Source organism: Eschrichtius robustus, chromosome 12 (assembly GCF_028021215.1).
Source record: "Eschrichtius robustus isolate mEscRob2 chromosome 12, mEscRob2.pri, whole genome shotgun sequence".
NCBI lineage: Eukaryota > Metazoa > Chordata > Mammalia > Artiodactyla > Eschrichtiidae > Eschrichtius > Eschrichtius robustus.
The window spans coordinates 5,528,570-5,544,056 of NC_090835.1; the positions used below are offsets into that span (position 1 = coordinate 5,528,570).

Consider the following 15,487-nt stretch of genomic DNA (forward strand, 5'->3'; position numbering starts at 1 on the left):
ACAGCTGTCATTGCAGCACGGCCGAGAAAGGAGGTGACATAACCTTGGTCTTGGTTGCTTCCAGCTTCTCATGGCAAAGGCAGGGGAGCAAGCGTGGCGTGGCTGCCTCCAGGATGAACATGTGGGGAGGGCCTCTGGGTACCTCCCTCCCCACGCTCCCCTGTGAGACAAGGGGGACCAGAAGCCTTTTGTCGACTTTGTGGGAGAAGATGCGGAGCCGTTCTCTGCTCTGCCCACGTTGTCAAGATCAGCATAGTGTTAGGTGGATTCCAGTTCTCTGTAAATTCAAAACACTGACTAAAGACATTTATCGAATCTTGTAACTGCTCCCACCTATTTGCAGACGTCAAGTCAGCATTCAAGCTGCTCTCAGTCTTGAGCTGAGTGTTGCCCTGCCTCCTGGAAGGACTGTGTCTCATGCTCCTGGTTGCTCCTGTTGTTCAGTAAACACTTGCTGATTCATAGCAGTATCCTCCTCTGTTTCGCTTCTTCTATAATATTTATTAAGGGCTGCTGTATAGAGACGCTGTTCCAGACACAGATAAGGAGGTCAAAGTAGGTAGATAGATAGTAGGTAGGTGGATGGATCATTTGTTCCTTTATTCCATTACTGAATCCTTGTACTACAGCCCTGTTTGTTCAACAAATGTGTGTTGTGTTGTGTGTCTTCCCTGTGGCACACACTGTGCTAGGCCTGGGTGCACACTAGCAAGCGTGACGCGAGTGAAACTCCTCGTGGAGTTTCCGGTCTTTTAGGGAGAGGCAGACAGTAAAGAAGCAATAAGGCAGTTTCAGATCACGCTAAGTGCCATGAAGAGAAGAAAGTATATCAGGCTGAGGGTAAGGCTGTCTCGCAGTGGGTAGTCTGGGAAGGCACTCTGAGGTGGTGACATGGAGCGTAGGTGGAAATAGTGACAAGGAGCCGGCCCTGGGCTGTTGGGGGAAGAGCTGGCGGAGGAAGCGGGCTGCTCCCCACAGCCGGGTCTCGCGCCTCACTGTGTCTGACTCCAGCCCCTCAGCCTCCGGTCACTTCCATTTCTCATCTCGCCGCCTCCTGTTATTTGTAATTGCTTAACCCAGATTTGGATCTGAGAATTTGGCCAAGTAGCCTACATTACTCATTTCAAAGAGGTTGGCTTCTTTTTCCCGCAAAACTTAGGACACAATACTTAGCAGATCCTCTCCAGAGGGACTAATTCCAACACTGTGTAGTCCCTACCTTATGAATGAGACGTTTTCCAAAAAGTCTTCTGTAAGCCAGTTGTTTAGACTGGGGATATATTTTCCCATTGAAACAACATTGTATATGATGGTTGTTCCTAAGCCAGGACACAGTATAATTAATGCTTACCTAGCCCATAATATGATGGAACTATACTAGGAGAGTGCAGATGGGGAAGGATCTGGGCCCTGCAGGCAGGTGTCCTTCATAGGTATGAGAGTTGCCCCAGGCGATGTGTTGAAAGGCAAGCTTTTCTACCTGCCTTTCTTAGGCTTCTGAGAACCCAGTATCCTTGAATTGATCAGATTCTATCCCTTGGGCAAACTACCTAAACCTCCCAAGCCCTCAGAATGTTCCAGACTTCAAATTACCCACCAATCTATTTTTATTTCCAACTTAGACATTTATTTTCCACCTGGTTCCAGTTGAGAGAGAGAATATGTTGTCCCTAACCTGTGAAATTCACCATTTCTCCCAGGCGGGGTCGGGAGGGACACAGAAAAAACAGTGTCTCCGTGTTATTGGACACGTTCCTGCCAGTAACTACTGGCAGAGGCAAGATCTGTCAGTATTGCTAGTAGTAATAATAACCCCTATATTTTATGCAGTATTTAAGGATCACTTTAACTGCCCTGGGGTCAGTATTTATGGCATTATTGTTATAAATGATGGTGAGAAAGGAGTAGGTGGATGATGAGAGCCTGTAAAATTGGGGAGGAGAAAGCTTTCTCACCCTTCAGTTATTCTTAGAAGTCAGCATTTAAGTATCAGAAAAGGAAAACCAAATGAACTTTAAAGGGCCACCTTGAACATTCTTATGGAAGTACAAACTATTAAAATGACTAATTTTAGGTAATGATCCTGGTTTAACATTTATCAAGTGAATCAGCGTCGCATAACTTATGAAGAGCTAAAGCTACAGTTTCTGCTGTAAAGAACTGCACATTAATAAACATATACAGTCATGGTGAGTCAATGGTAGATTTAAAAAACAGCCCATGTGGAAAGGGCAGGGGAGTGTGAAAAGCATGGCTTGTTTAGGGAAGAAGGAGCAGATTGATGTGACTCAGGTCCATGGCTTACGGCAGGAGAAAGTCGCATTTTTTATTGTGTACCAGGAATGACTCTCAATACTTTTGATCTAATAACTAGCTTAATCCTCACCACAACCCTTTGACTGGGTGCTCTATTATTGTCGCCATTTAATAGGTGAGAAAACCAAGGCCCAAATCTGTCTCAGGTCAGTTTTCTGGTAGATTAGTAGGTGGTGGAGCTGGAATCTTAGCCCACACTCTTAACCATTTAAATTCACTGCCTCTCTGGTATTTTGGAGAAGAGGTTAGGCCGGGGTTGGGCAGGGCATTGAATACAAAGTGAAGAGGTGGGAATTTGACAAGCAGTACACAACTAAGAGCCACAGAAGTTTTCAAGCATTGAAAGTTGGTCCAAGATTTGTTGTTGTGGAAAGATAATTTTGCCAGCAGTGTGCAGGAGGGAAAGAGACCAAAAACAGGAAAGTTTTTTCATTCAGCATATAATTAGGGGAGTCTTCTCTGCCCGGCGCCCTTGTAAGCTCTGGGGATGAAGGAAATAAACAAGGCAGGCACGGTCCCTGCCCTCGTGGGGCTTTCTTTGTAGTTAAAAAAACAGCAAACACGTGGCAGCACAGACTAGGGGAGGAAGGAGAACGTTACTTTAGCGTAACCAGGGAAGGCCTCTCCCAAGGTGACGCTGGAACTGAGCACCAGCCTCTGAGGACCTGTGAGCAGAGCCCGGGTGAGAGCTGACCAGGCAGAGAGGAGTCTGTGGGAAGGATAGTTAGGACCGAGTCTGTGTCGGTTGCCCTGTATCCTTGGCCTCCGGAACTCTGCCGTGGCTCATGGCAGGCATCTGTGCATGTGTGTTGGGTGGATGGACAGAGCCCAGCAAGTCTGGATGGTGATGAGGGCTCGAACTAGGGCAGTGCCTCAGAGATGTGAACAGTTTCACGTGAAAATAATCAAGGTCAAACCATTAACTGCTTCAATTAAGTATTCTATTGATATTTAGTACTTTGCTTTTTTTTTTTTTTTTTCTAAATCATAATATTACTTCATGGAAGGGAGCATTAGTAAAGTGTTAAAGACCCAGTCAGACTCCTGGGTTCACATCTTAGCTGTAACCTTAATTAACTTTCTGCCTCCTTGTGACTCAGTTTCTTTTAAAAAAAAAAAAAAAAGAAGTTCTCTCTAAAAAAGTTCTCTCTAAAAAAGGTTTTTATAGGGATTAAATTAAATCATACATGTAAAGTGCTTAGCCCAGTGCCTGGCACATAGTAAATGCTCAGTAAATGTTAGCCCTTATTATTCTGGATACATGTTTGCGTGTATTAACACAGCCACTTAGAAAGGGCAAGACTACAGTCAGACCTGAGTTTGAACACCAGCCTTGTGGAGGTGCTGGAACCTTTCTGAGCCTGTTTTCTTCATTGTAAAACAGAAATAACTATCTCATAAAAAGGTTTTCAATGAGATAATATTTATAAAAGCCCCCAGCTTCATACCTCATTGATGGTTGGGGCTCAGAAAGTGACTGCTATTATTATTTATTACTATTATCGTGTACTATTGCTGGCTACAGAGGTTTTCCTCAGGCTGAGACACCTTTATTTGCTCGATCATTCAGTGATTGGTGGGCGCTCAGCCTGCCTCCGTCCATCATTGTTTTATTAATGACACTGCTGCGAATCACTTTGGCCAAATTACTTTGGTATGGAAGGGGGCAGAGTTGGAAGTTGTCTAACTTCCTTGGACACATTCTCCAAATTGGAATTATGTTGTCAGTTATAATAATCATAGAACTTGTTGCATGTTGACAAATAATGCCTGTTTAAGTGAGCAGAGTACTTAAATCAGGTGGATTCACTTGGCCCTTTACAGTCCTTAGGAAACAAAAAACACCTTCAAGCACTGTCAGTAAGAGAGATAATGGGTTTGTTTTGATGCCAGATTGTCTGAACGCAGTCTCAGCTGCTTCTAGGAATACGACAAAGCAGTGAGGAAGTGCCAGTTGAGTGATTCTTGGAGAAAAAAAATTAGAAATGGGTGCCCGAACTCTAAAGTGTGAGTAAACATCCCCATTTCTGGATCCTGGTCAAAGCCAGTAAAGAAACATTTTCTCTGGGGTGAGAGTGTTAAGGTTTATTCCATGACAGTCACACCATCTGTGAACTTGCAAGCAGTGTCATTGAATGACTTGCATGTTAGGGATTGACTCTTTGAATAATTTGGAAGCATACTTCTCCAGGCTTGGCAACCTTGAGCTTTTGCTGAAGCCTCACTTGGAACTCTTTTTACTCAGTCACTTGCTAATTTCTGAGCATGCAACACTCCTGAAGGGATATTAATCACCAGTCATATCTAATGTTTCTGGATTACTTACTGTGTGTCAGGTATTGTTGTAAGTGCTTTGCATGTATTAACTCATTTAATCCTGGAAACTTGTAAACTAACAACTACTGCTGCTTCCATTTTACATTTGAGGATACCGAAACCCAGAGAAGTAAGTAGCCTGTCCTGGGTCATGTAGCTTCTAGTCCTGAGCTTGGATTAGAACACAGCCACTCTGGTTCCAGAACCCTTGCTCTTAGCCCTTCACTGCTCTACAAAGTGTCTGTGAGGCATGTGTCATTCCTGGTTTACACCTGGGACACTCTTCCCCAGGGCCCCTTGTGTCTCGCTCCCCATTTCCGGTGAGCTTTTTCAGCTTGTGTTTTCTTCGGTGCACTTTCCATCATCTGAAGTACTGTTCATTTGTTGGGATTCTTGTCTCTGGTCCTTGTTCTACCACTAGGATGCTGAGGGCAGACGTTCTTGCCTGCTTTGCTTACTGTCCTCCAGGGCTTACAGTGGTACCTGACGTGTACTAGGTGCTCAGTAAATACTTGATGAATGAATGCGTGGATGGTTGTGACATTGGTTCCTTCCCGAACCAGTATCATAAATCTGATTCCTCCCCATCCCTCCCTGCACCTCTCCGTTATGTGTTCTCTAAAGGAAGAGAAAATTTTATTTATTGATTGATTTATTGATTTATTTATTTTAAATAAATTTATTTATTTATTATTGGCTGTGTTGGGTCTTCGTTGTTGGGTCTTCGTTGCTGCGTGCAGGCTTTCTCTAGTTGCGGTGAGCGGGGGCTACTCTTCATTGTGGTGCGCGGGCTTCTCATTGCGGTGGCTTCTCTTGTTGTGGAGCACAGGCTCTAGGTGCGCGGGCTTCACTAGCTGTGGCACGCAGGCTTCAGTAGTTGTGACTCACAGGCTGTAGAGTGCAGGCTCAATAGTTGTGACGCATGGACTTAGTTGCTCCGTGGCACGTGGGATCTTCCCGGACCAGGGCTCGAACCCGTGTCCCCTGCATTGGCAGGTGGATTCTTAACCATTGTGCCACCAGGGAAGTCCCAAAAAATTTATATATGATTCAAATTTATATCACTGAGTACATCAGCTATTTATTCTTATCTCATTCTCTTCCACGTGCAGTGATGGTATGTTTTCTGCAGCCATGGAGGTATTTTGGGGATGTATTTCGAATGATGTGTTAGGCTACCTCCTAGAAATACTGCCTTGGTCATCTTTTTTAAAATAAGAATTATTTTGTCCACATGCAAAAGAATGAAGTTGGACCCCCTAACATACACCCTACACAAAATGAACTCAAAATGAATCATGGATATAAGAGCTAAAACTGTAAGACTTTTAGAAGAGTCACTTTGGGTTATGCAGTGGTTTCTTAGGTATACACCAAAAGCACAAGCAACAAAAGAAGAAATAGATAAATGGGACTATATAAAAATTAAACTTCTGTGCTGCAAACAAAACTGTCAAGAAAGTGAAAAGGCAACCAACAAAATGGGAGAAAAGACTTACAAATCATGTATCTGATAAGGGACTAAGTATCCAGAATGTATGAAGAATTCTTAGAATGCAGTAAAAAGACAAATAACCTAATATAGAAATGGGCAAAGGACATTTTTTTCAAAGAAAGTATACAAATAGCAAATAAGCACATGAAAAGATGCTCAGCATCATTCGTCATTAGGGAAATGTCAAACAAACCATAGAGACCCTGTTTCATACCCACTACAATGGCTACAATCAAAACGACAGATGAGAACGGGTGTTGACGAGGATGTGGAGAAGCTGAAACCCTCATACATTGCTGGTAGCATGTAAAATGGCACAGCCGCTTTGGAAAAACAGTTTGGCAGTCCCTCAAAATATTAAACTTAGAGTAACTATATGACCCAACAGTTCTACTCCTGGGTATCTACCCAAGAGAGATGAAAACATATATCCAGACAAAAAGTCATACACAAATGGTCATAGCAGCGTTATTCATAAAAAATGGCCAAAAAGTAAAAACAACCCAAATACCCATCAACTGAGAGATGGATAAATAAAATGTGGTACATCCATCCAGTGGAATATTATTTAGTCATAAACAGGAATAAGTACTGATAAGTGCTACAACATGATGAACTTTGAAAACATTATGCTAATCATAAGAGACCATAAGTTGTGCAATTCCACTTATGTAAAATGTCCAGGATAGGCAAATCTATAGAGACAGAAAGCAGATTAGTCTTTGCCTGGGGCTGCGGGTGGATGGGTGGAGGGAGAGTGACTGTTGGTACAGGGTTTCTTTTAGGGAGGCTGAAATGGTCTAAAATTAGATGGTTGCATAGCCCTGTAAATATACTAAAAAGCATGGAATTATGTACTTGACATAGATGAATTGTATGGTATGTGAATTATATCTCAAAAAAAAAAAAACTGTTTAAAGTGAGTATTACGTTGCCATGTCGACTTCCAGTTTGGTCTCCTATTCCTGAACACTTTCACGTTGGGAGTCCCACGTTGTAACCTGCACTGAAATGCTGTTTTCATGTCACTTGCCGCCTGGGCAGAGCCTGTATCTTTGTATCGCCAGAGTCCAGCATGGCTCCTGGCACTTAGAAACCACCCAGATATTTATTGAACTGAGATGACAGCAGTAATGCAGTTAGTCTAAGAGGGGTAAGTTACCCAGTCAGTATCTTAAAAACTCAGGGCTTCCTGCACCCTCTATCCTTGCCCTTCCCCATATACACGTCGTCACAACAATATCTGCTTCACTATTTACAAAGCATTTTCTAATACCTTAATCATTTGAACCTAAAAGCAATTTTGTGAGGTTAGTATGACTATTACAGACATTTTGCAGAGGAGGAAACTGATTCAGAAAGGTTAAGTAACTCAACCGCAGCCACCCTGGGACATTGCCAGACTTGAGAGCCGGGGCCTTTCCACTCACATCCCTACCTTTGTAATAACATCCCTGACCGCTGCGGACATGCTGGAATCATAGAGCAGGCCAGCTACAGATGGGTTATAAGCCTCTGAGTTTGTCTTATTTTAGATCAAGGAGAGGTTACCCTTTTGGTTACCCATTGAATTAGACTGGCAGTTCTCTGGCTTGAGCAGTTAAGAGTTAAACCCACCAGTAGAGGCATAAAATAAAAGTCAGCAGTCAGTTTTTCTCAATCCCTGTATTTTGTTGTAAACATGTATCTGCAGGTAAGAAAAATTGATTCTTATGATCAGATGCTGGTTCATGCTGTGCTCACGACTTTATTCATTTTGTTCTGAAGCAGCGGGTAATAAGCCCATTTGCTTGCTGTTCCCCATGACTGAGCCGGTTCTGCTGCACAGCAGTTGGAGAAATTCAGTTCAGCAGACATTTATTGATGTGCCTTCATGTGCCAGGCAGCGCATGAGGAGCTGGGGGTTCAGGGACGAATAAGCTTCAGTCCTCGTTCTCAGAAAGTCCATAGTATTTTCCAGCTCCTTTCATCATGGCATGCAGTTGTTCTTTGGGGAGGATTTGGATTTGTATACCCATACATTTTGGTAACGTACAGTCCCTCTCTGAGAAAGTTACTATCTAAAATATAAGAACTTTTTGTTTGTGGAATGTACAGGGGAGAAGAAATGGCACAAATATTTAGAACTCAACAGTGATGCAATTTGATCTTTCACTTCTGAGCCAGCCTGTTAGATTCAGAGTTTGATGACATTTCATCCCTTCAGAGATTAATAGAAAACATTTATAGGCTCTGAATAAAAGCGTAAGGATTTACACAATTGAAAGTTAACCCAGCTGCCTCTCCATTCACATTTGCTGAGACATCATGTCTGTGCTTCTGTGAATTTATTTTAAAATGCTAGAAGTAGTGTGCCAACATTACAGAAGTGAGGGAAATGGAGGAAAATTACAAAGTGAAGTAAAACTAGTACCTAAGACATCACTGCCCTGATACTAAGAGGTGGCTGGGCCTTGGGCAAGCTGTCTTTGCAACTCCATCTCCTCATCATTGAAATTGAGAATAATTAGTACCCTCTTTTTTCTAAAAAATGTATTTATTTATTTATTTTCGGCTGTGTTGGGTCTTTGTTGCTGTGCACAGACTTTCTCTGTTTGCGGCGAGCAGGGGCTACTCTTCATTGCGGTGCACAGGCTTCTCATCGCTGTGGCTTCTCTCGTTGCGGAGCACGGGCGCTAGGCTCGTGGGCTTCAGTAGTTGCGGCACGTGGGCTCAGTAGTTGTGGCTCACAGGCTCTAGAGCGCAGGCTCAGTAGTTGTGGCGCACGGGCTTAGCTGCCCCGAGGCATGTGGGTTCTTCCCAGACCAGGGCTTGAACACGTGTCCCCGGCTCTGATAGGCAGATTCTTAACCACTGTGCCACCAGGGAAGTCCCAATCAGTACCTTCTTTACGAGGCTTTGCCAGCCCTGAGCGAGACAGCCAGTGTGAAGCACAGGCCATTAAAAAGCCCACAATAAATGTGTATCTTATTAGAGCAAACGTAACCATTTTAAAATAGTCCCTTTGTCTTCTTTTTCCTGTTTTTCTACAGTTGTTTCCTTCTTGTACTTTTGTATCCTGGTTTCTTAGCTGCACATTATTACATGGTCATTTTCCATCTCACAGTGTGTTGTTCCTGTAATTTTTAGTGGTTGCACCCTGCTCCGTGGTAGGTGTGGGTGCACCGTTCCCCCGTCTTGGGGCATTTGGTTGCTGCCAGGATTTCAGTGTTATAAATAGTGCTTCAGTGAACAGTTGTGTGTGTGGAATGTATTCAGTTGCTTCTTGGGAAACCTCAGGCGGGTTCCATCATCCCTGTGTCTCTGTTGCCTTCGTGCTAGATCGGGATAGGGCAGCATCCACCTGAGAGGACAGGTGCGTGGACAAATGAGGTAATATGACAAAGCAGATGCTCAGTGAACTTTGCCTCCTAACCTCTGTTTGGGTTTGTTGCTTGGGGCTTCCTCTCCAGAGATGAGGTTTCATCATTCACCGCTTCCAGAAGTATGTTAGCAGTTTATAAAGTCAAAAGCATTATGTGAAAGAACCAATTTCTCTACACCCTCACTAGCAGTCGTCCCAGGGTTTAACTATGTAACTCTCTTCCCTTTAAAATAATAGTGAAAAAACAGTCTCGTCTGTATTTGAGCAGCTTGTTAGGACAGGACTCACTTGAGCTCACTGCCCTAACCAGTCCCGACCTCATCTCACAAAGGTCGGGTTCCAGAGGCTGTTTGTAAGGCTTTTTCCAAAGCTTATAGTCCTCACATGCTTTCTACCAAATTGTAGTGTAAGTTGGTCCTTTGAAGCTTAAAGATCCAGTGTATTTTATTCCTTACTGAAGTATATACTTACTATTGGATGTCTTTTTATTTTTCCAAACAGACCAGTAGTTTGCTCCAGAGGATCTGCTGTGGCTGGTCATAATTTTGATGATTCCCTTCCCTGCTCCCAAGAAAAGAAATCGGTGAGGGTAACCACATGTCCTGGTTTGCCCAGTTTATACTTGTCCTGATGACTTTGCATTTCCCACTTCACCCTCAAAAGTGACCTAGTTTGGATGATAAGTTACATTGTCACCCTCCCCCCAGGGGATTCCTCAGCAGCTGAGGTATCTGCCTGCTCTTTCCACCTCACTCCTCCACCAGACGACTTTCTATCTGCCCAGCAAAGGGTTCAGCCACATGGCTTTCTCCAAGCTTCCCCAGAGGGTCCTCACGTGTGCCCAGCCTCTTCTGAGTTAACATTAGCCCAATAGGCGTTCACACAAGTTTTCCCATTTCCTCACTCTTTTGCCCCCATATCTTGCTGATGGTCGCCAGTGGCATGGGCAGGGTAGGGCACTTTAAGTTTGCTTCAAAAGTTGTTCTTTGTCCTTTGGAATTAGTATTTTGCAGCTCAGTTCATCCCACAGGCAAATGTAAGGTTCCTCATTTCTCACCACTTGCAATTTTTTTTAACGTTAAACTGAGCGTAGTCTTTTTTTTTTTAAACTAAATTTCATACTTTTTTTCCAGATGCTTTGGCATCATATAGAGGCAGCCTTTGGTGCTTTATTTTTTAATTGAAGTATAATTGACTTACAGTATTATATTAGTTTCAGTGTACAACACAGTGATTTTATGTTTTTATAAATTACAAAATGATCACCATGGTAAGTCTAGTTATCGTCTGTCACCATATGTAGTTATTACAACGTTACTGACTATATTCCCTATGCTGTATATTACATCCCTGTGACATTTCTTTTATAACTGGAAGTTTATACTTCTTAATCTCTCTCACCTATCTCACTCATCTCTCTACCCCCATCCCCTTTGGCAACCATACGTTTGTTCTCTGTATCTGTGAGTCTGTTTCAGTTTTGTTGTTTGTTTTGGTTTTTAGTTTCCACATATAAGTGAAATCATACAGTATTTGTCTTTCTCTGACTTATTTTGCTTAGCATAATACCCTATAGGTCAATCCATGTTGTTGCAAATGGCAAGATTTCCTTCTTTTTTTATGGCTAATATTCCATTGTGTGTGTGTGTGTGTGTGTGTGTGTGTGTGTATATGTGTGTATGTGTGTGTGTGTATATATATATATATATATATATATATATCCCATCTTCTTTATCCATCCATCCATCAGTGGGCACTTAGGTTGCTTCCATATCTTGGCAGTTGTAAATAATTCTGCAGTGAACATAGAAGTGCATATATCTTTTCAAATTAGTGTTTAGTGTTTTGTTTTCTTTGGGAAAATACCCAGAAGTGGGATTCCTGGATCATACAGTAGTTCTATTTTTAATTTTTTGAGGAACCTTCATACTGTTTTCTGTAGTGGCTGTACTAATTTACATTCCTGAATGAGGGTTCCCTTTTTTCCACATCCTTGCCAACACTTGTTACTTGTAGTCTTTTTGATGATAGCCATTCTGACAGGTGTAAGGTGGTATCTCATTGTGGCTTTATTTTGCATTTGCCTAATGATTAGTGATTTGAGCATCTCTTCATGTGTCTATTGGCCATCTGTATAAAACTTCTTTGGAAAAATGTCTATTCAGATCTGCTGCCCTTTTTTTTTTTAATTTTTATTTATTTGTTTATTTATTTATGGCTTGTGCTGGGTCCTCATTTCTGTGCGAGGGCTTTCTCCAGTTGCGGCAAGCGGGGGCCACTCCTCATCGCGGTGCGCGGGCCTCTCACTATCGCGGCCTCTCTTGTTGCGGAGCACAGGCTCCAGACGCGCAGGCTCAGTAATTGTGGCTCACGGGCCCAGCTGCTCCGCGGCATGTGGGATCCTCCCAGACCAGGGCTCGAACCCGTGTCCCCTGCACTGGCAGGCAGACTCCCAACCACTGCGCCACCAGGGAAGCCCCTGCTGCCCATTTTTTAATCGAGTTGTTTGGGTTTTTTTTGTTGTTGAGTTGTATAAGTTGCACATATCATTTGCAAGTATCTTCTCCCATTAAATAGACTGCTATTTTGTTGATAGTTTCCTTCGCTGTGCAAAAGCTTTTTAGTTCGATGTAGTCCCATTTGTTTATTTTTGCTTTTATGTCCCTTGCCTGAGGAGACAAAGCCCCCCAAAATATTGCTAAGACTGGTATTAAAGCTCATACTGACAGAGTTTTATGGTTTCAGGTCTTACTTTTAAGTCTTTAATCCATTTTGAGTTTATTTTTGTATGTGGCGTGAGAAAGAAGTCCAGTTTCATTCTTTTGCATGTAGCTATCCAGTTTTCCAATACCATTTATTTATTTATTTTTATTTTATTTATTTATTTATTTATTTTTGGCTGTGTTGGGTCTTTGTTGCTGGGCATGGGCTTTCTCTAGTTGCAGTGGGCGGGGACTACTCTTCATTGCGGTGCGCGGGCTTCTCACTGTGGTGGCTTCTCTTGTTGTGGAGCACAGGCTCTAGGCATGCGGGCTTCAGCAGTTGTGGCACTTGGGCTCAGTAGTTGTGGCTCGCGGGCTCTAGAGCACTGTCTCAGTAGTTGTGGTGTATGGGCTCAGTAGCTGTGGTGCACGGGCTTAGTTGCTCCGCAGCATGTGGGATCTTCCCAGACCAGGGCTCGAACCCGTGTCCCCTGCGTTGGCAGGTGGATTCTTAACCACTGCGCCACGAGGGAAGCCCTCCAATACCATTTATTGAAGAGACTGTCTTTTCCCCGTGGTATATTCTTGCCTTCTTTGTCATAGATTAATTGAACGTATAAGTGCGGGTCTATTTCTGCACTCTCTGTTCTGTTCCTTTGATCTATGTGTCTGTTTTTGTGCCAGTGCCATACTGTTTTAATTTCTGTAGCTTTGTAGTGTAATTGGAAATCAGGAAGCATGATACCTCCAGCTTTGTTCTTCTTTCTCAAGATTGCTTTGGCTTTTTGGGGTCTTTTGTGTTTCCATATAAATTTTAGAATTATTCATTCTAGTTCTGTGAAAAATGCCACTGGTACTTTGATAGGGATTGCACTGAATCTGTAGGTTGCCTTGGGTAGTATGGTCATTTTAACAATATTAACTCTTCCAATCAATGAGCATGGTTTATCTTTCCGTTTGTTTGTGTAGTCTTCAGTTTATTTCATCAATGTCTTATAGTTTTCTGAGTACAAGTCCTTTACCTCCTTGGTTAGATTTATTCCTAGGTATTTTATTCTTTTTGATGGCAGTGTAAATGGGATTGTTTTCTTAATTTATCTTTCTGATATTTCATTGTTAGTATATAGAAATGCAACAGATTTCTGTATATTAATTTTGTATCCTTCAACTTTAGTCAATTCATTTGTTCTAATAGTTTTTTTTGGTGGCATCTTTAGGATTTCCTATGTGTAGTATCATGTCATCTGCAAACACTGACCGTAAAAGAAGTTTTACTTCTTCCTTTCCAATTTGGATTCCCTTTACCTCTTTTTCTTGTCTGATTGCTGTGGCTAGGACTTCCAATGCCAGGTTGAATCAAAGTGGCGACTGTGGGCATCCTTGTCTTATTCCTGATCTTAGAGGAAATGCTTTCAGCTTTTCACCATTGAGTATGATGTTGGCTGTATGTTTATCATATATGTCCTTTATTATGTTGAGTGTATTTCCTCTATACCTACTTTGTTGAGAGTTTTGATCATAAATGGATGTTGAATTTTGTCAAAAACTTTTTCTGCATCAATTGAGATGATCATAATTTTTATTTTTCAATTTGTTAATCTGGTATATCACATTGATTAATTTGCAGATATTGAACCATTGTTGCATCCCTAGGATAAATCCCACTTGATCATGGTGTGTGATCCTTTTAGTATATTGTTAAATTCGATTTGGTGATATTTTGTTGAGGATTTTTACATCTAAGTTGATATTGGCCTGTATTTTTCTTTTCTTTTCTTTTCTTTTCTTTTTTTTTGTGGCATGTTTGTTTGGTTTTGGTATCAGGGTGAAGCTTCCTGCTTGTGTGGTTTGGCATCAGGGTGATGCTGGATGTTTCCCAATCTTGGAGGAGTGGCCTTATGTAGGAGATGTCCTATGGGTCCCAGCAGCACTCTCCCTTCTGGTCACCAGGACTATATAGGGGTGCCCCCTGTATGGGCCACATGGGCCCTTCTCTTGTGGTGGGGCTGACTTCTTTGGGCATGCTCATAGGCAGGGCTGGTCCCTGCCAGTTAGCTGCCAGGCCCTGCCTGTGTGGTGGCCACTGGCCTGCTGGTGGTTGGGGCTTGTCCAAGGGTGATTGGATGTAGGGCCTGGGGCTGGTTCTGACCCAGTAGTGAGCAGGCCTGGTGATAATAGGCTAGAGGGAGGACTCCAAGATGTCACTTGCCAGCACCAGTGTCCTCATGGAAGAATGAGCTCCTCAGAATGGCCGCCATCAGTGTCTGTGTCCCCAGGAGTCCCAGTTGCCTCTTGGCTTCTCTAGAAGATCAGCAAGTTCACCACTTGCAATTTTTTAAATTATATCTGCTTTAAAGTTTATCTTAAATGTAAACCTTGCCCTTATCAAATATAATAAGGTTATTTATATTCATAAAGCGCCTCAAAAGCCCTCATGCAAACAGCAAGCAGGGCCAAGCTGAGTAAGCAGTACCAAGGACACAGCTATGGTGAGGCACATGACCCCCATCTCTGTGATTGGTCACAGGCAGAGTTTTGTTCACAAGATGAAAGTTTATAAATACAGAAGCTTCTGCATTGGAAAAACAAACACATATTAACCTCTCAGTGGTGACTACCTTTTGTACTTAGGTAACTATATTTTAACTGGCTAAAGGGCTTTGTGATTTGAGAGGCTCTCTTTCCCCCCAAACATGTGCCTGTGTTTCTGGGGTACTGTGTTCACTGTTTTAAGGTGGAAAAGCAAGTGTTTTGAATGAGAGATCCTGCCAGGTTGAACTAGTGCAGTGTCAGCTGGGGGACTGTAGTTCACAGGTCAGAATGTGAATTCGCAGTGGAAAATTTGTTTTTCTGTTTGTTTTAACCAGGTGACTTTCGGATGGTGGTCGGAGAGGATAAGGCAAAAGTGTTGAATATTGTGAAGCCCAACATAGCCCACTTTCGTGAGCTCTACGGCAGCATTTTACAGGAGAATCCCCAAGTGGTGTATAAAATCCAGCAAGGCAGCCTGGAGGTAAACTATCTGTGGGAAATCCTGTGGATTTATGTTCTTCCATATATTTGAAATAAGGCTAAAAGGTACACAAATGACTAGTAAGTGACTAGTAATAAGAAGCTGCCTTTGGAGAAGGGGACCAAGGGCTGACATGAGGCAGGGGGTGGGGACTGGTCTTCACCATGTGTCTTTTTTGCCGTTTGAAGTTCTTACTATGTATGTTAATTATTAATCAAAAATGAGTGAAAATCAACTCTGAAATTACCTTCTTTCCATCCCCAAGCCCATCTGCCTCCCCA

The 15,487-nt window shown here is 42.7% G+C and overlaps 1 protein-coding gene across 1 annotated transcript in view; it reads left to right on the forward strand.

Moving 5' to 3' along the window:
* TAMM41 (TAM41 mitochondrial translocator assembly and maintenance homolog) overlaps window positions 1-15,487 on the forward strand; it is a 55,342-nt gene that overhangs the window by 14,219 nt on the left and 25,636 nt on the right. The window contains exon 5 of the mRNA XM_068557872.1: window positions 15,061-15,206. Coding sequence (XP_068413973.1) covers window positions 15,061-15,206 — 146 coding nt within the window. The remainder of the gene's footprint in view (window positions 1-15,060; window positions 15,207-15,487) is intronic.